Source organism: Eschrichtius robustus, chromosome 12 (assembly GCF_028021215.1).
Source record: "Eschrichtius robustus isolate mEscRob2 chromosome 12, mEscRob2.pri, whole genome shotgun sequence".
Taxonomy (NCBI): Eukaryota; Metazoa; Chordata; class Mammalia; order Artiodactyla; family Eschrichtiidae; genus Eschrichtius; species Eschrichtius robustus.
Window position 1 is genome coordinate 98,555,213 of NC_090835.1, and position 20,770 is coordinate 98,575,982.

General features: G+C 47.6%; 1 protein-coding gene across 1 annotated transcript in view; it reads right to left on the bottom strand.

Moving 5' to 3' along the window:
* The window catches only part of PHACTR1 (phosphatase and actin regulator 1), a 531,606-nt gene that overhangs the window by 2,943 nt on the left and 507,893 nt on the right, over positions 1-20,770 (bottom strand). The window contains exons 10-12 of the mRNA XM_068557521.1: positions 9,554-9,609; positions 4,800-4,861; positions 348-488 (exon numbers count right to left, since the gene is read on the bottom strand). Of these exons, the coding sequence (XP_068413622.1) occupies positions 348-488; positions 4,800-4,861; positions 9,554-9,609 (259 nt within the window). The remainder of the gene's footprint in view (positions 1-347; positions 489-4,799; positions 4,862-9,553; positions 9,610-20,770) is intronic.

A 20,770-nucleotide genomic window follows, 5' to 3' on the forward strand; every position in this document is an offset into this window, starting at 1 on the left:
TTAGCAAACCATCAGCAACGAGGGCCACCACCTCAGGCCCACTGGCCTAGCCAGTTCCATCTACCAGAGCAATGCTCATACTTGGGACCAAGTGGACGTGGTACCACACTTGCTGCTGGTATGGCTGTCCTCCAGTTTATCTGTTCCTTTCTGGAAATTTCAACCTTACCTTCTCACTCTTACTCTCACAATTCTGCCTCAAAAATGTGACTGAAGACAGGAGATTAAGAACCCTGACAATGTACTTCCATAATCTTCCTATACTCCGCGCAGTCTCCTGGCAGCAAGCTGGAGACCCAACACCCAGCTGGCCGTGAGGCCCTGGCCCCCCTCCCCGCCCCTCTTACTTTGTCGGCAGCGGTGAGGCGGGTCCAGGGCTTGTCGGCCCTGCGGTCATAGTCCTGAGCGTCGGCCACCTCCACGTAATCGCTGAAGCGGATGAGGATCTTCCGTTCCCTAAGCTCCTCCACCGTGGGCCTCTGGCTGAGCTGCGGGAGGAGGGAGAGAGGGAGGCAGTCAGCCTGTGACGTTCAGATCGCTTGGTCCATCCGTGACTTTACAGGTGGGAAGACGAGGTCCAGAGAGGCAGCTGATGCTTCACACACATGTGAGGGGCAGGGCCCAGGGGACACAGGGCTCCTGATTCCCGGACTTCTCCAGGCCTCTGTGAAGGCGTTTACTAACTCGTGAGCTGCCTCCAGGCCTATTCAGCCAGCCAGCCAGGCTGTCTCTCACTAACGCTGCAGTGTCTCGGTCCGTACGTGCGGTGTGTCTTTCTTTGTGCATGGGTGTGGATCTTCCCATGTCTGTCCTACCTCTCCCCTCAGGTGACAGAAACCTTACACAACAGTTTTATATTATTCTCGATTTGTGAATCCACACCTGTGTGTCTAATTTAGTGCTCTCTGCAAGATGGGTTTGTAATACTTTCTGTGTGTGTGTCTAATTTAGACACAAAGTGTATGTGCAAACGGTATGCAAACTCCGGGGTGTGCAGGAAGGAGAATACGTTGATTTATGAGGTCATGGAGACCCTACCCCTCAATAGCTCAAATGAAAGGCGAGTCCACAAAGGCAGAGCTAGCCCGCGTCGATGCCAAGGAAGACTCGGACGGGCCCTTTGGATAGGTCTGTGGTGAAGGAATGAAACAAGTGAATTGTTCAACCATCTCCCAGTGTTACCCGCTAGCATCCTTCCTTTGTCCTTTAACAACATAAGGCTGACATTTCTATTATCTCTTCCCGTCACCGGGTCTATTTCTTCTGGAGCAACACAGTTGCTCTCTCTTTAGGATGCTGTCAATTCCTGTTCAACCGATGTTAGTTAAAAGCAATTTTTCTCTAAGCCCTAGACTGTATTTAATGCTATTAATAGAAGATGCAGTCAAATAGACTCTTACCACAAAGGCCTATAAAACAAACACACGCGAGTGAATCCAAACCACCCCGGCTGTTTTGACTGTATATCATGCAGCTGCCATACACCTTTGGCTGGTGCCAGAATGTCCCAGCTTGCTACCAACTGGCCTACAATGGAAGAGCATCGTTAGATGACTGCCTGGCTGGTCTGAGCAGAACGGTGACAGCTGCTGCGAGGCTCCGGACAGGACCAAAGCAGCCTGCCGGCCCCCCTTGGCCAAGGGAGGAAAAACGGGGGGCTCAGAGGCCTACTGGGCTGTGGCTCTGGTCACCTGTCTAGACGCTGTGTAGCTCCCCCCGCTCAGAGTGGCTGCAGTCTGTCCCGAGGTGGCCCTGGTATTCCCAGGAGAGGGCATTTTGGCATCAGCTGTAGCCTGTCCCAGGAAACCAGAGGTTTCCCACGCTCTATGGTTAGGGGTGCTGTAAACAAAACTGGTGGCCTATCCTGACTCCAAGATGTGAGTGCAGGGCACTCTGTACTGTCAGTCATTAGAGTACACAGGCCTTTACCGTAATACCACAGGGCATGAAGACTTCTACTGCAAGCCCCAGTTTGTGTTTCTAAGGACTTACTAGCCCGCCCTGGGGTGTTAGACAAACCGTACTATTTTCTAAGTGTGCCATGACAGGAGAAAGGCTGTTAAGATCGGAATTTCTAATTTAAATTTCTCACAGTCATGATCTAGACTTTATTAATAGCCTGTCTATGGTAGAGTCTGGAGTGAACAGAAACCTAGAGGTTGGCTCTGAAGGTGAGGGACTACTTTTCATGCCTGAATCCGGTGGGGATTAGACACGACCTCTCCAGATCAATGAGAGACCGGGCCCGGGTGCCACCAGGGAGTGAGTGAGGAGCACACCGAGTTCTCCTGCTGGGAGAGCCTCTAACAACTTCCCAGACTCTGCTGTGAGCCTGGGCTCACGCCCCTGGGCATACGGGGCTCAGGAGAGGTGCCTTTGGCTCATGGAGGGCTCTAGCCCTTGGGGTGCGTGGACCCAACTTAACTTGCCTGGACACTAAGGAAATAATCTTTGCAGCCAAAGTTGGTTTTCTGGGGATGATGGGCTGGAAGAAGGGGTGGGGTGCAGAGGTTGGTAGCGTTATGTTTCCATCTATGGCAGCAATAATATCGTTCGCAACCAATTACTCAACAAAAGGGTACGTTGAGACCCAAATTCCACCATTAATACAACCTGACCCAGGTACATTTCTTCCCTTCCTTCCCTCCTTTCCTTCCTCCCTTCCAGCCATCCTCCCTCCAATACTTCTTCCCATTTATCTGTCCATCCAGCTAGCTAGCGAGTTTTTGGAAGTGGGAAGCAGGCATTTATTCCAAGATAAAGCATGTAAATTTTAGGTTAGTCTCAATTTGGCTGAAGAAAATGCCTGGTCTGTGGCTATCAGCATCAGCTACTGTGTTTTATTTTTCTCAGTGTCTTAAAATTAAATAGAATGATATTGAGGAAATCCTCGGGCTGAGGGTAAGTAAGTGAAAAGCATCCACCACCACTGGCTTCTGGTCTTCGCGTGATAAAGGCTCCCGAGGAACAGAACGTGCCCAGAACCAGGAGGTGATACAGATTCCCTACCTGCTGGCACGCTCCACATCTCTGTTCACAAAACCAGATGTGAACGCTGTTTCTGGTCTCTCCCTTATAAACAGTTTATCCCTTCACTCAGGCTCATTATTTCTAATTCCCCAAGCCAGTCCCAGGGGAGGCAAATGCTGAAATTACAAGGCAGTTTTCCTGGGAGAAGGAAAGAGAGGTAACCAGGAGGAGGAAGAGGCATTTATCTTGACTTGAGGACCTGCAAAAAACCCACCTCTAGCATTACCCCTCCTAGGGGAGACGGGTGTGGGAGGAGACCCTCTTCTCTCACCCCGTCCTGCCAAACTATGCAATCAGGCAAGCTTTCCCCTGCAAAATCGTATGCTCTTTTTAAAGAGATGAGAATTAGGTGCATGTCCAAATCTTTCCCTATTACTAGTTTTTAGCAAGAAACCCTAAAGTTTAGGAGAATTTTGGGGTCCCAGCAATCAACTCCAATGAACTTTATGAAAATCTGATTAAACATTTTTTCTGAATGTCTAGACCTTTCTGAATCAGAAACGAGGGGTCATCACCAGTCTCCTTTTGGTACCCTCATCATTTCAAAGACACACCTAGAAAAATCTAATGCATCTCCCCCGGTCCCCCTCACTACTCAGTCTCAGGAAAAGGGATGCCCTGCGTCCAAAGGCTGGGTGGTCTTAAGGATGTAAGAGTCAGACCTTGACTGGAGTGAGGGCAGCTGGATGAAGTGAGGGCCTTTAGCTCTTGTTCTAGTTTCCCACCAGGGGACACCAGCCCGTCACCGGCTTGTCAGGCCCTTGCTTATCCTACTCCTTTTAATTGGGATGGCGTTTGGCTTGTCACCGGATGTTTGGGATGCTCTAAGGGCAAGAAAGTGTTGAGAAACACAAATCATCACCTTAATAATTGGTACGATATTCTAGGATCTCTGAATTTCTTCCTTTGCATAATATTTCTAGAGAGAAAAATCCATTAATAAACCTTTAAAAAATTAATTTTAATGGGTCTCTTAACTGTCTCTAAGCTTTGAGTATCTTTCTCTCAAGATGGTCACTGTAGGAGGCTGATGAAAAACACTCTAGTCAGACAGAATATAGTAGTATATCTTCTGTGTCATTAATTAAACTTGTCAACATCCTCCAAGAATAGCCTCAAGAGTCTATTATCAAAGAGGCCACTCATAGAATTAGATCCACTTGGGTCTACATTACATTGCCAAGCCATCTATTTTGGGGGTTAAAAACATAAAAATTCTAGCTTTCTGACTTTTTTATCTAAGTGCTTTTCAAACATCTTCATTAGATTTATCAATACTTTTGGCATTTTCCTAATTCAGTAATTCAAATTGGATTTAGCATAATAGACTCAAATAGTTCTTAGGTAACAGGTCAGGAATAGTACCAGCGGAGACAAGGAAAACTCGCACTTTCCCAGAGTCATAGCAAATAACTGATACATTTGAACTTCTGATTTTGATAATGAATTTCCAATTGCCTAATGGGGTTACAATGAATTTTTAAAAACAAAATATTCACTGTAACTGCAAATATAATGCACCTGACATCAAGTTGCTTGGGGGTAGGCCAGTGTCACCAGCCAAAAGGACTAAGGGTCATGAAGCTGAGCGGACCACTGGCCCCTGGAGAGGTCCTGGAGAGTCCAGAGAGCCGCATGCCCTGACACCCGAGGAATAGAACCATTCATGTCACTTCCAATGGGCCAGGCAGCTGCAAGGCCAACACAGGGCACAGCAGGGGAGGGTGGCCCCCTGTCCCGCCCCAGCTCGGCACGGAGAACCGTCTCACCTTTCGAGTTAATCTCCTCTTGATCTCTCGTTTCTCCTCTTGTTCCTCTTGTTCATTCCGAGCTGAAAGAAACATTTAAGACGCTTTAGATTTTGGTAGCAGTGTCGCACAAAGGTGCACCTCTGCAGGTTCTAGGCCAAGCAGCTCAGTTTGAAAAGAAGGAGAGAGTTCCCGTCCCCTACCCTGGCCACCCTTTCTGCTTGTGGGGACACCTTCCAAACTGCCTGTACTGTTTCAAATGGGTGGTGAGTGGGTTGACCTTATTTTGTTTTATGTCACACGGGGTTTCAAGTCTGCAGGCCGAAATGCTGGGCCAAGAGGAGGGGCTACGAGGCAAGGAGGTAGGTCCTGAAAGAGTGGGGTACTATCTGCAGTGACACAGGCATCCGGGGAGAGGCGAGGCGAGGCTCCCTTCTTTGGACAAGACCTGGGCCTCACGCAGCTCTGCCTCAAGCCTCACAGCGACCGAAGGGGACTCACTGTGATGTGGCCCTGGTGCCCGGTGCCCCGCGTGGGTGGCACAGAAGCCAGGCCCCGCGGGGGCGCCTGCCACCTGCCACAGGAACAAAACGAGGCACAGCTGATGCCAAACGCAAGGCTGGAATTTCATAACGCTCACCTTTCACAAGCCCTGATTCCATTAATTCTTTGAATCTTCCAAGAAGTCCACAGAGCGTGCGTGCGGCCACAGTGTGGGATGCAACTGCCTACATTTAGACTTCTAAGGAGCATCTTAGGAGAGCAGGCCCCAGAGCTTAAACCTTCTCAGCTCAATATGTGGGGTGACTTAGCATCAGGTGTGTAAAGCGCCGAAGGGAGCCGAGATCCAGAGGACAGAGCACGCGGGAGTGTCTAAGTAACGCAGTGACCGTGGGCACCTCACTTTCCTCCCAGGCCTTGCGATGGAAGCACGGATCGCAGCATAATGCTGTCTAACTTGAAGAAAAATCACGAACGTCAGCCTGGCTCCCATGCCTCTGCCTCTCATCTACTGAACTGAGGGTGGCATCAGAGAGAGACCACCACTGCCGCTTGATTTTGCACAGGCTGCATCAAAAGGGCCCTTGTTCCCTCATTTTGAAATCACCGTTGGAAATTATGGTTCCGTAACTCCATTAACTTATTGTGCAGTGCGCACTCACCCTTGAGTGGTCTCAGTATAGGACAGGTCTTTGAAACAGGGACCCCCTTGTGCCTAGAAGTGGGGTCCCCTCACCCCTCCTGCCAGCCTGATGGCAGCAAGCACAGCCTCAGCCAACTCACACTGCAGGTGGCAGCACCTCCCGCCAGAAGGAACGGTGGTGGTTCAGAGCAGAACTCACGTTCTTGAGCGATACCCCCGGGGACACGGTTTGGCCAGTGTGACGGCCTCTGGTGACCAGGATCTTGGACCGGGGCAGCTCCAGAAATGGCCACATCCTGCCGTGGGCCAAAGTCCCCAGGGGTCCCCGCTGCCCCAAACCCCACTCGAGAGCTCCTTCCTTTGAATTGAAAGGTCCTCCTTCCCCCACCCCAGGGTTCCTTTTAAAAATGAGAATTTCTCTTGGATAGAAACCTGTTCAACTAGGCAGCCATTACTATCTTAGTATGAACTAATGTATCAGAGAGAAACTGGGAGGCAGACTGCCAGCCCCAGAAGAAGGGAGGCCCCCAACAGCTGCATTTGCAGGTGGGAGGGAGGTCGGAAGGAAAGGTCTAGAGTGGATGGTGAGTGCCCGGGGGGCAGCTCGAGGGCACTGGGCTGAAATGTACAGACTTATAGCATATTAGGGCCAGGAGGGGCCCACGAGACCACCTAGGCTACTGCTGGTGTTTTGGAAATGAAGATAGGAAGGTCCAGGGGAGTTGAGCGGCTGGCCGCACACTCCATGGCTAACAGACAGTCAGACAAACAGTCCAGCTCCTTTTCTTGCTTGGCTACGCTGCCTCTCTCCCCATCACATTTTGCTCAGCGCCAGCCCTCCTCCTCCTCATCACTGGTTACTGGCCTCAGACTCCGCTCGGGGCCGCCTCATCCTACAGGCCCCCTCCCGAGCCGTGAAGGTCGGCATCCTGCCCAGAGCACAGAGCCCTCATCGCCTACAGGTGTTCCTGAGGTCCCTCTGAGGGCTAGGGGCCCCAAGCTACCACCTATGGAATCTATACCTTTAGTTCAAAGCCATTTACAAACCCAGGGTCATGAATTCTCAGGCAGTGGGGACTAAGACAACCCCACTGGGCAAGTGGGAAGGGAGACCAGGAAAAGCCCTCGAGGTCATGGCCTGCTGCCACCATCAGAGAGTGCATTGTGTGCTCAGAGGTGCCCAGGGTCTCACTGGCTGCCCAGTGGAGCCAGTACTGCCCACAGGGCCGGGCGGCCTGGGGTGGACGTCAGACCCGGCTTGCAAAGCTCCACCGCCCAGCCAAGCCACCGCTCTGGGCCTCTCTCCTGCACACTTAGAGATGTGGTTCATCCCTTGACTTAAAGCCCAGGGGATAATTCTCAGAATACACTGTTTGAGGGTGTTTTCTGATACCACTAAACATTTCTTGTTTAACAATCACACGAGATTTAAAAAAGAGAAAGAAAAACCTATTTCGGAAAACAAAATTGCAGAACGCAGGGAGGAAAAAAAAAAAATACCGACAGGAAAAATAAGCTCCTTTCCGAAAAGTTTTGGAACTGCGAAATGATGACCCTGCTTGAGTTTGGTCAAGTGATCCTTCAACTTGCAGCTCCTCAAACAGGACAAAGAAGCAAGAGGCAACAGAACACAAGGGAACTGTGGGCACCACTTATAAGCCCTCGGCTCCCCTGAACCCCGCCCCAGGCTCCCTAGACGCAAGTCACTGTCTCTAAGACCCGAGTGTCTTTCTGGAGGGTGAGAAAAACCTAACTCGAGGGGCCTGCCCGTCGCCTCCCATGGATCTGGACAGACGAGGTGTGGGAGCTGGTGCCTTCGGGAAGCCAGGTGAGCTGGGGATTCTCTGCCTTCTCTTTCCAAAACCTGTGCCCTTGCCGAGAGAAGTGCTATCTTCTGAAACCTGAACAATTCCACAGACGTTTTTAGCCTCTTCCCATTTAAGAGTTAGGCTGGAGACCCCAGGTACCGTGCGGCCCCATAAGAAAGTCGTACAGAGATTCCTTCAGCAGACCACGGATCCGTGTGAGGCACGTCTGGGGGAGAAGTTTAAAAGGAGAAGAAGAAAGCTCGTTCACCAGATTTCTGGCTTTAGGAACAAGCGGACACCTTTTTATTTTTCTTTCTCTCTAATGTAGACAATTTGTAATGGATCAGCTATCAAGTTGGGGCAGAAAGGGAGACACACCGGCCAAATGCTTCCCCAACCAGGAAAATCATCTGAAAGAATTCTAATTCTGTTTCACTGCAAAGCAAACTTAGAAACGTTTAAAGGCACCCCTCCGTTAGGAAGAACATAATCATATGCACAACTTCCTAGAGATCTGGGAAATGGGTGAGGTGCCCTCAGGACTGAGGAAGGTCAAGGCTGAAAGGAACAGCCACTGCGAGGCGAGGGCGTGGCCGAAGCCCGGAGCAGGGCGGCAGGATGCTGGTGGAGGCACAGGGCACGCAGGTGGGCGCCCTGGAGTACGGGTGCTGTGGGTCACGACACCGGCCCCCCCATCACAGCCCTCACCGGTGACATTCAACAGCAAACCATTTGGCGCGGACCCAGTCACAAGGCCACAATGAGGAAGGAGAGAAAAGCAAAACCAAGAACACTTTTGTTTGCTCGAAGTGGAGATACCCAGCCACGCACACAGGGGCCTCACGCGACCGGGGCGTGGGTGTGTGCGCACGTGTGCGTGCGTGCACAGCACAGAAGTTCTGTAAAACTCTGCGTAGCATATATTTCTCTTTTCTGGAGCAAATCAGAAAGGGATAGACGTGTGGGGAGAAAGGGTCTGAATTAAACTAAAAACATCTGTTGACCATCTAGAGGGCAGTGTCGGTGAGAGTGTAGCATGATGAAGCTGAGAGGTTTTAGTTTTCAGTTGTTGAATATCTCCCCCTAAATTGAGGCATACTGGTTGGTGCCCATGAGATGCTTGATTTCTTTCAGCATTTTAAAAATAGGTATTTTAAGCACCACATGGACTTTCTGCACCTCGGCAAATATCTCTGTGTCCTGAACCAAACAAGAGGCTCGTTGACTTTTTCTGTCCACAGACACAGTGACAGCGAGTTTTCTTGAATGAGAGCCTGGGCAGCTACACCAGCGGCCAGCTGTAGGAGGCTTGAGAGGAGGCCGGGAAGGATTTCCCCTTGGAAATGCTGAGACTTTAGGTTTAATGCCCAGAGGGAGGGGGGATTTTCTCACCAGCAGTTGGCTGCAGTGGAAAGTCATGCTTTCTGGTTTTCGTTTTCAAACGGCTACTTGCCCTATTTTAGCCATCAATACCATATTTGCAGTTTTTCAGCCAATCTGGGTTTCAAGGTGACCCCAACTCTCACTTACGAGTAAGTTCTCTCGCTCAAACTTTTCAGCTTCTCTGACTTGGCAGCCCACTACAGGGCAGGTTCTTCTCGCAGACCCTGAGCTCCGCACGAACCAAGTGGACTCCAATTTGCTTGCTCTGTGGGGATGCCCTCTCAGATGTTCAAACACACAAGGGCGAAGTCTCCACCACCAGGGAGGGTTTCGATCATTTCCACACCAGCAGCGCACGGGAGAAACCCTGTGGCCTCCCATCAAACAATAACCAAAGCCACCACGAAACAGCAGCGCTTGCCACGGGCTCTGTCACTTACGTTTCAAAATGTTCCTCTGCTCCAACTCCTCTGCAGTCGGCCTCTGGCTCAGTCGCCTGCGGAAAAAATCCAGGAAAAGTTTTTGGACCATATCATAGCCTCCTTGGGTCGTTAATCTCCCCGGCCGTCGCAGATACATGAGGCAGGGTCAGAGGCTGGAGTCCCTGTTCCATCCTGTGCTCTGAAGGACTGACGCTCACCACCAATGCCTCCCCAGTTCCTCATTTTCAACCCCAGGAAAGGCACCCGACGTGACGTCACGTGGAGCTGAACAACCTCCCTCCATTGGCCCCTCCCCAGCCCTGCTCCTCTGGGCCTCCAGGCGCGTGGACTCTTCTCACAGAAGTCCCTTTCTTTCGTGTGGCCTCCCAGCTTCAGGAGCATGGCCTCTGCTTTTCTCCCCCTGGCCCCGAGGCTAGAGCTTGCCTCTTGCCATGCTTGTGCAGACTCAGAACACAAAGAGGCTCACGGCCCCATGGAGACGGGAGAGGGCACGTCTGTCTGCAGAGAACAACAGCTGCTCCTCTGGTCCCCACCCATCACCACCAGAGCCTTATTAGACACAAGATGGCAAATGAACAGGAACAGAAATGACACTTGGGGCCGGCACGTAATTTAGCCACAACAAGTGAAACACCATAGCCAGGATGTGAACTTGCTAGGATGCAACACCAGGGGGCAGGGGCAGACAATGGGTGGGCACCATGTAGGGACAGAAGTTGCCAGAGAATGGGAAGGACACTGAAGAGGAGACTACATGTTCTTAGAGATGCTTTTATGGATCTGACTCCAAAGGCAAGGGACACAAGAGCAAAAACAAGTGGGACTACATCATACTAAAAAGCTTCTGCACAGCCAAGGAAATTATCATCAAAACAAAAAGGCAACCTACAGAATGGGAGAGGATAATTGCAAACCATATATCTGATAAGGGGTTAAAATCCAAAGTATATAAAGTGCTAATACAACTCAACAATAACAAAAAGCAAACAACCCGATTAAGAAATGGGCAGAGGATCTAAGTGTCCATTGACAGATGAATGGATAAAGAAGATGTGGCACATATATACAATGGAATATTACTCAGCCATAAAAAGAAACGAAATTGAGTTATTTGTAGTGAGGTGGATGGACCTAGAGTCTGTCATACAGAGTGAAGTAAGTCAGAAAGAGAAAAACAAATACAGTATGCTAACACATATATATGGAATCTTAAAAAAAAAAAAAAAGAGGTCATGAAGAACCTAGGGGCAGGAAGCGAATAAAGACACAGACCTACTAGAGAATGGACTTGAGGACACAGGGATGGGGAAGGGTAAGCTGGGACGAAGTGAGAGAGTGACATGGACATATGTACACTACCAAATGTAAAATAGATAGCTAGTGGGAAGCAGCCGCGTAGCACAGGGAGATCAGCTCGGTGCTTTGTGACCACCTAGAGGGGTGGGAAAGGGAGGGTGGGAGGGAGACGCAAGAGGGAGGAGATATGGGGATATATGTATACATATAGCTGATTCACTTTGTTATAAAGCAGAAACTGACACACCATTGTAAAGCAATTACACTCCAATAAAGATGTTAAATAAATAAATAAATAAATAAACATAATATGTTGTTTTACAAGAAAAAAAAGGCTAAACAAAAAAAAAAAGAAAAGAAAAGTAATGGGCAGAAGTTCTGAATAGACGAAGACATACAGATGGCCAACAGGCACATGAAAAGATGTTCAACATCACTAATTACCAGGGAAATGTAAATCAAAACCACAATGAGATATCACTTCACACGTCAGAATGGCTATCATCAAAGAGACCACACAAAACAAATGTTGGCAAGCATGTGGAGGAAAGGGAACCCTCGTACACTGTTGGTGGGAATGTAAATTGGTGCAGCCACTGTGGAAAACAGTATGGAGGTTCCTCAAAAAATTAAGACTAGAACTCCCATATGACCTAGCTATTCCACTTCTGGGTATTTATCTGAAGAAGAGGAAAACACTAATTTGAGAAGATGTCTGCACCTCCATGTTCACTACACCATTATATACAATAGCTAAGATATGGAAGCAACCTAAGGGTCCACTGATAGATGCATGGATAAAGAAGATGTGGCACATATATACAATGGAATATTACTCAGCCATAAAAAGAAATGAAATTGAGTTATTTGTAGTGAGGTGGATGGACCAAGAGTCTGTCATACAGAGTGAAGTAAGTCAGAAAGAGAAAAACAAATACAGTATGCTAACACATATATATGGAATCTAAGGGGAAAAAAAAAAAGGTCACGAAGAACCTAGTGGTAAGACGGGAATAAAGACACAGACCTACTAGAGAATGGACTTGAGGATGTGGGGAGGGGGAAGGGTAAGCTGTGACAAAGTGAGAGAGTGGCATGGACATATATACACTACCAAATGTAAAATAGATAGCTAGTGGGAAGCAGCCACATAGCACAGGGAGATCAGCTCGGTGCTTTGTGACCACCTAGAGGGGTGGGATAGGGAGGGTGGGAGGGAGGGAGATGCAAGAGGGAAGACATATGGGAACATATGTATATGTATAGCTGATTTACTTTGTTATAAAGCAGAAACTAACACACCATTGTAAAGCAATTATACTCCAATAAAGATGTTAAAAAAAAAAAGAAGACGTGGTACATACACACAATGGACTATTACTCAGCCATGAAAAAGAATGAAATCTCGCCATTTGCAACAACATGGATGGACCTTGAAGGTATTATTCTAAGTGAAATAAGTCACACATAGAAAGACAAATCCCATATGATTTCACTCTTATTAGAATCTAAAAAACCCCAAAAGAAACGAACAAACACAATAAAACAGAAACAAACTCACAGAGATCAGATCAGTGGTTATCAGAGGGGAAGGGGACTTGGGGGGGGGGTGAAATGGGTGAAGGGGGTCACTGTATGGTGACGGATGGTATCTAGACTTGTGGTGGTGATCACATTGCAGTGTATACAGCTGTTGAATGATAATGCTGTAGACCTGAACCTTATATTAAAAAAAAGAAAGAGAGAACCACATGCCCGGATAAAGTTCCAGGAATGATCACACAACGGGCCTCAGCATCACAGAGATGTTTGTATTTCTGAGGCTCTTGAAAATTATTTAACAACCCTGCAGTTAATTATTCAGCATTCTGCTTCCCCCATTGGGGATGAAGTGTGTGTGAGATGAGAAAACTGTGGAAGGGGTTTGAGGCTCCTCTGAGTCCTCCAATGGGACTAAGGGGTAAAAAAGAGTGCTGTCTTGGCAGCAGCGGCTATAGTCCCTCCCCAAACAGTGGCAACTAGCGTGCATTGCTGGCAAGATGTTACACCATGGACTCTGGAGACCCAGAGTGGAGATAAGAAGTCCACGGAGTGGCCAAGTGTAACTATCTTAAATCCAGTGCTCACTGATGTTGATTCTGTGATTCCCCAATACCATCACCACTTAGGCTGTAGATAGGGAATGGGCCTCAATGCCAGAGAAAGCATTTTTGATCAGATACCTGTCTGCAAACCCCACAGCACCCTGGAAACTGCTGGAAGTGGTATTCCAAAGTGTTTTTAAGTTTATAAGAACATTTTCACGTCTATTCTTCATTTTCTTCTCAAAACATCCCATGAAGGGATTATTTATCCACACTGATAAGGGCCCGCTGGGTATCTGGAAATTCACAATGCTGGAGGTTCCAAATTTGGACTCAGCAGTCTTCCCGTCCTTTCTAAAACAGCATTCTCAGACTGTAGGAAGAAACTTGAGATTACACAACTGGGCAAGCTGGTGTCATAGGTCTGGAATGCAACTCCTGACTCCACTTAGAATGAGTTTCTTAGAGGCTCTGCCTCACCTTTCAATTTCTTTTCCCTGAGAAAACTGGTTTCTTTTATAGGGATGCACAGCCACCTTTCTGGGATCATTTAGTAAAACCCAGGTTTTTACATGAAGCTTGGGTTTGGGGGCAGTGTGTTTTGAAGAAGCCCTCCAGATTCAAGGTGGAGTTTGCATCTCAGAAGGGGGGGCCAGTGTTTTGGAATCTTATGCCCTGAAGTGTCTGCAGAAGGTTCCCTCACTGGCTTGTGCTAAGCAGCCCATGGATTCCACGACCAGATGCGTTGCCTGGTTCTATTCTGGCCTTTCTGTTTTTGTTTTTCTTATGCGACATGTTCGAAGGGGACAAAACAATGAGTGACTGACCTCTAACCAGAGACAATTCTGCTATTAACTAGGCAGCCTTATCATTAAACACACATGGTTTCAATGAGGCCCTCTATTTATGTTTCACTTCTCTTGAAAGGGTCCGAGACCATCCAGGCTAATCACAGATAGAAAATGTAGCTAAGCCCTCCCGAAGGGCATGTATTATAACTAGTTGTTTTGACTTTGAAAATGAGATTCGGTAGGAAAATGATATTGCGGCTTAATGACAAAGTGCTAAACAGCTCAGGAGTTAGGGGACCTGGGTTCCACTCCTGGCTCTGCCCTGAACCCACCTGGACAAGGTATTGGACCCGCTCAGCCCTATGTTCTTTTCTCTGCAAATAATAGGAGTAATTGAAGAAGCTAATGTTGATTTAATGCCTAAGAAGTACAGGCATGGTTCTAAGAACCGCATGTATATTAATTCATTTAATCTTCAGGTCAGCCCCTTGAGGTAGTACTATCAGCATTTCCATTGTACAAAGGGGAAAAGTGAGGCACAGAAAGTTGCATACCTTGCCCCGGGTCACAGAACTAGCACAGGGCAGAGCCAAGACTTAAACCCAGGCACCCGGCCTCTATAGTCTGAACACTCTTAACCAGTGTATTAGTTTCCTATTGCTGCTGTAACAAAGTACCACAAATATAGTGATTTAAAACAACACAAATTTATTATGTTACAGTTCTGGAGGTCGGAAGATTGGAATGCATGTCTGTGGGCTAAAATCAAGGGGTCAACAGAGCTGCACCCCTTCTGGAGGAAGGGGAGACTCTGTTCCCTTGCCTTCTTCAGCTTCTAGAAGTGCCCTGCCTTCCCTGTGCCTCTTCCGAGCCTGCAGTGTCGTATTTTCCAATCTCAGACTGACTGAAAGGGTTCTTGTGATAACACTGGACCCACCCAGATAATCCAGGATAATCTGCTCAACTCAAGATTCTTAATCACAGCCTCAAAGTCCCTTTTGCTATGAAGGGTTATAGGTTCATAGGTTTGGGGATTAGGACATAGATGTCTTTGGGAGGGGGAGATATTCTGTCTACCACAAACATAATACCCTACGAGTCAGAAATTGCAAACTGATGTCCGGTGGGTTGCATTTGACCCTGCAAGTTCTTCTCCTTGCTCAGAGGTTACAGTTTTTTTCCACCTGAATGCCTTTAGAGAGGGTATGTTTGTTCTAGTTAGCCCGGTCCCCAGGTCCCCAATGCTCGCTCAGGTAATACCTGTCCTGCTTTCTTCCTTTCCAATCATTCCTGGCCCTGAGTTTGAGACCCCTGGATAAGGTCATCAAGTCAAAAGAATCCCGACTTTTGTTTTCCTTCTTTCATCCACCAATCTACCCAACGCTGACTGAGAACCTCACTGAGGACTGAGCACTGATAGTTCTTACGGAGCTCAAAGCCTAGAGGTGTACGTTAGTGATGAAAATTCGGTTAAAACTGGAGCCATACTTTTCAGGAGCTAGACTACAATAGAATACCCTCAAAACGGCCAGCAACTTGGACATGATTTAGACTCTCATGGCAGTTTAGAAGGTGCCACAGACTCTCTCAGTGTCTCAGCTTGGCTAGCAAGAGGGTCAGCCAAAAACAGATCAGCAGATGTGTGCAAGGGGGGCTGGGCGCTAGGCAAAATTGTGAAGGCGATCATGTTTTTGTCAGGGTTCTGTCTCCCGGACCCTTCCCCTCTCAGTTTCTTGGAATTACATCATCACTCTTCCTATGTCATTCCTGTCAAGACCGGTTCTTAAAACAGATGCTATATACTTAGCCACATTCAAATGTAAATTCATTCATTCGTTTCACAAATTATTTATTGAGTGCCAGCTCTGTGCTGGGCATCGGGGTCCAGTGATGAGCAGAAACAGATCAAGGTCCTGCCCTTCTGGAACTTAGAGACTGGAAGGGGCTGGGAGAGGCGGTCATTAATCACATAGTGGCAGGGGGATAAATTAGGAGTTTGGGATTAACATGTACACAGTACTATACATAAAACAGATAACCAACAGGGACCTACTGTATAGCACAGGGAACTATACTCAACATCTTGTAATAACCTATAATGGAAAAGAATCTAAAAAAATAATATATATGTATATAACTGAATCATTTTGCTGTGTACCTGAAACTAACACAATATTGTAATTCAACTATATTTCTTTTTTTAATTTAATTTTTTATTTTATATTGGAGTATAGTTGATTTACAATGTTGTGTTGGTTTCAGTGTTAGTTAGTACAGCAAAGTGGTTCAGTTATACATACATATATATATATCTCCACTCTTTTTCAGATTCTTTTCCCATATAGGTTATTACAGAATATTGAGTAGAGTTCCCTGTGCTATACGGTAGGTCCTTGTTGATTACCTATTTCAACTATATTTCAATAAAAATTTTTAAAAATTACCAAAAAAATAAAATAATTAAAAAAATTCACACAGTCATAGAAAGAAGTATAAAACTCTAGTAAGAGCTTCCATGGTGAGGCATCTGGGGCAGTGATACTGGGATCTGACAAAATTAGGAGGTCAGGAAAGGCTTCCCAGAGGAAGTGATACTGTGTCTGTGTTCAGATCTGGAGGATGGAGGAAGCCAGGTTGCTGGAATGGACAAAGCAAGGGGAAGAAGGATGGTGGGAAACAAGCCAGGAGCCAGGCCATGTGCCCACGGAGGCTATGTTAAGGAATCGGATCTTCTCTCAAGGAGCAATGTGAAGCCACTGAAGAGTTAACATTTAAGGGTAGGAGAGGGGAGGAACAAATGAACATTTCAGATTTACAATAGAGCACATTGTTTGCTGTACGGAGAATGGGTTGGGAGACGCAAGAGGCAGTTTGAATAGGAGCCTCGGAGGCTACTGCACACCTGGTAGAGGATGACGGACACCTGGGCTAGGCTAAGATGGTCGATGTGCACGTTCTTAGGGAGTCAAGTTGACAGACCACGGAGACACGGCGTCTATGGACAGAGGGGGAAGGAGGAGGTATACTGGATATCTCTTAGGTTCCATAACTTACGCAGCGGGACGGATGGTTATACCACTCACCCAGAAGGTGGGAAACACTGGAAGGGAACTGGGGCATTTTGGGGGAGGACGGGGGAAGGGTGGCAGGGAACCACGAGTCTGAGTTTAGATCTGTTGAGTCACAGTGATTGTGCAATGTCAAAGTGGACGCATCCAGTAGGCAGCTGGATGTACAGAGCTCGGTGGAGAGGAGATGGCTAGGCCAGTGATAGAAATCTGTGGCTAGTTTGCAATTAGATAATATTTGAAGTCAGGGGTATGGAGAGAGCATAGAAGGAGAAGAGGAGAGCGCTTAGGATGGAGCCTTACAAAATTCCAATATTGAATTCTCAGACTAAGGAAGACACACCTGCCAGGGAGTTAGAGGAGGGGCAGGGCACGGAGACAGGATGAAAATTAGAACATGGCATCCTGGAGGCAGAGGAAGATGTGGGCGGCCAAGGAAGTGGGCTGATGCAGCCGGGAGGGCAGATGAGGCCTGGAAAGACTGCCCACTGGCTTTAGCACCGGGGAGGTTCTTAGCGAGCTCACCGAGGACTCTTTCGGGGGGTGGTGGGGACAGAAGCCAGGCTGGAGTGGGTTGAGAACAGAGGTGAGAAGATGGACACAACAAGTATGAAGGACTCCTCCATGAAACCTGGTTTTGAAGGGACCAGAGTTGGAGGTGAAGGAGGCTCAGGTGAGGTTTATAGTTTTTTGGGTTTTTTAAAAATTTATTTATTCATCTTTGGCTCTGTTGGGTCTTTGTTTCTGTGCGAGGGCTTTCTCTAGTTGCGGCGAGTGGGGGCCACTCTTCATCGCGGTGCGCGGACCTCTCACCGTCGTGGACTCTCTTGTTGCGGAGCACAGGCTCCAGACGCGCAGGCTCAGTAGTTGTGGCTCACGGGCCTAGCTGCTCCGCGGCATGTGGGATCTTCCCAGACCAGGGCTCGAACCCGTGTCCCCTGCATTGGCAGGCAGATTCTCAACCACTGCGCCACCAGGGAAGCCGGGTTTATAGTTTTTTAATGGGAGGAGACTGACATGTTTAACAGAAAGAATCCAGATTAAGTGGTGGTGGTGACGGTGACAAGCTAAATATATAAGGAGGCAGGAGGCTCCATGGACAGTGCAGGAGTCCTGAGAAGGCAGGAGGGGTTGGGATTTTAGGGGCAGAGAAGACCTTATCTTTCAAACGGAGGAGGGACAATTCTTCACCGAGACAGGAGGCTGCAGGAGAAAGTGCATTGTATGGAGGTTTGTACGTTTGGTATTGGAATAAAAAAGGGTGTTCCCAACTGATGGCTTTTACTTATTCTTTCAAGTTGGACTGTAATAAAGATGACTTACATTAGTTTAAAATATGACCTTTCCTTGAGGGATTTGTCTTTGAACAGAGCCAAGTTCACAGAGCAAACGGATAAAGCTCTAGCTTCAGAATTCCAGTCATCAGAATTTTAGGGGCACGCCCAGGGCAGCCTGCCATCTTCACCAGGTAAAGCAGCCATCTGCTTGGTTCCTTTTAAGATCTACCTTGTGTGGAAGCTTTGGTTAATAGAAAGCTGAGCAGGAGGGCACGATTACTGTATTAATGAAATGGTCAGTTTTATGAATAATCCCGAGGAGCTAATAATTCCGAGAATAAAAGTAGAGATGCCTTCTGAATGCACTGAATCTCTTACACTCTCCTCACCTTGAGAGTAGATTTAAGTAATTGTATCTGATTTAGACTAACATTAAATTAAAATTTTTCCTAAAAATTTTAAATTTTAGGAAAATTTAAATTTAAAATTTAGACATGACCATTCACATGCTAGATGACACAGGAAACTCCTTTTATGGGAGCTAAACTTTTATATAGAATGAATTATCCAAAAGTAAAGGTTTAATGTCCTTTCAAGTGATCTATTTAACTAGCTCTGCTATTATATACATGACCCTGGTTTATACAACATCTCTGAGCAGCAGAATTGTTTCCATGCCTCAAATGATTTCTTCTTTACCATGGATCATGGCTAAGTGATTTCCACTCACCATGAACTGGAAAATCACTGACTCCCATTTGAATGCCACTTGCCATCCATTGCCACATATGAGCCTTCTATTTTCTTTCAAAATGTAAGAATGGATCTTATTTTTTATCAGTCTGAACAACTTCGTCTATACCACTGACCATAAGAGAAAAGCAAACAAACTAACATTTTTCTGTGAAACCAACCAACCAACCCCAAACAAATGGCACTTAGGTGTTGGCCTTGGAAGGAGGAGACTGATAGCAAATGCGGCAGGAAGATGCTTTAAATATATGCAGAGCAGGGGAGAGCTGTCTTTTGAGCATTACAGCATCTCCCCAGAGAAGTGACACAACCCTTGTAGGTTTTGCTGGTTTGACTTGACGCCGACAAGGATTCGTTCTGCAGCATGGATCTAATGAGCCTTCTCCAGGCTTCGGAACAGCAAGGTCACAGCTTTCACTAGTATTTACAACTGCTTATGGTTTTGAGGGCCCTGATTTCAAAGTCTGGATCTCTGAAGCTATATCTGCGTTTCAGGAAAAAAGAAAAGCAGAATTGACTTTGGTTTGTTTGCTGCATCTCAGAGGGAGGTAACTGCCTTTTCAGACAGTTGGAAAGAGAAAAGGCAAAGGTGCTCGTGGAGATTGACAGAAAGCCAGGTCCTCTTTCCTAAGGCAGGAGAAGATGGGGGTTTTCCCCCCATCTTAGACAAGCATGCTGGGGCCAGGGAAAGGGGGGAAGCACTGAATTCTGTCCCCTGCACCTCGTTTGGCATCTTTCCCTAGAACCTGTCGGTGCCATGAAGCCTGGGGCATTTCTGTCTGGTCCTGGTCATCACTACATCGCCAGTTCCTAGGAGACCACCGAGAACAACCCAGGTGCTCATTTAGTAATTATCTAACCCAGGTCCTACTAGTTCTGAGGCCACACATGCTCCCTGGATGACGTCATCAACACTCACGACTTCAGTTAGCATCTACATGCCAATGACTCCAGATTCTACACCCCTAACCATACTTTTGAGTTCCAGACACCTTTCCAACTGCCTTCTTAGACTCCTATAGGCCATCAAACTTAAAGGGTCCCAAAGGAATTAATTTACCTTCTTCCCCTCCTGTGCAGGTAGTTTTGCCAACTGGACAAATTATTTTGTCTACCAATAATATTCCGACCCCCAGTGAGCTGCCCAGGAAACTGGGAATTATCCCCTCTGTACTTCACCCCTGGGGGTCACTCAACCACCAAGTCCCAACCATCTCTCCTTCCATCCCATCGCCACCTCCTCCGGAAAGCAGGCCGCCAGCATCTCCCCCATGCTGCCGCCCTATCCTCTTCCACCCCAGACAGAATGGTCTTTCTAAGGGGTAAATCTGATCTCTCCACTCCCGGCTTGAAAGCTATGCACACCTTCCCGATGCCTGCAGGAAGGAGTCAAAATACCCAAACGTCCTATAAGGTTCCTTGTGGTCTGGCCGCTTGCCAAGAATCACCCCCCCCCCCCCCCCCCCCCGCCCTGTTCTTTAGACACACCCACCTCCTCTTGGCTCCTTCCAGATTTGCATGCCCTTCCTTACATCTAAATACTCTTTCTCTTCCTCTTTATCTGGCGAACTGACAATAATCCCCAAGATTGCAGCTTAAACCTCAAACATCACTTCCTCTGTTCACCAGCCTTTGGTTAAGGTGCTTTCACAGTCTATGACAATAGTCCTGTATCTCTTGTATCCTGGCGCTTGTTAGTCTTCCTTTACTGCTCATCTGGTCCACTGGAGCCCAGAGCTGAAGCTTTGTGAGGTGCGGCCATGTCTGCCCCATCCACCACCAGGGCTGCTGCATGAGTGTATGACCTGGGCAGTTGCAGAGAAACCCCCCACTCAGAAGGGTCCTGTGCTTGGAGCTTAATGTTCTTGAGGTCTCAACAGCCCACCACAATCTGGCTTCTGTCCACACCACTCTACTGTGCTGGCTTTCAACCAGGGACAATTGT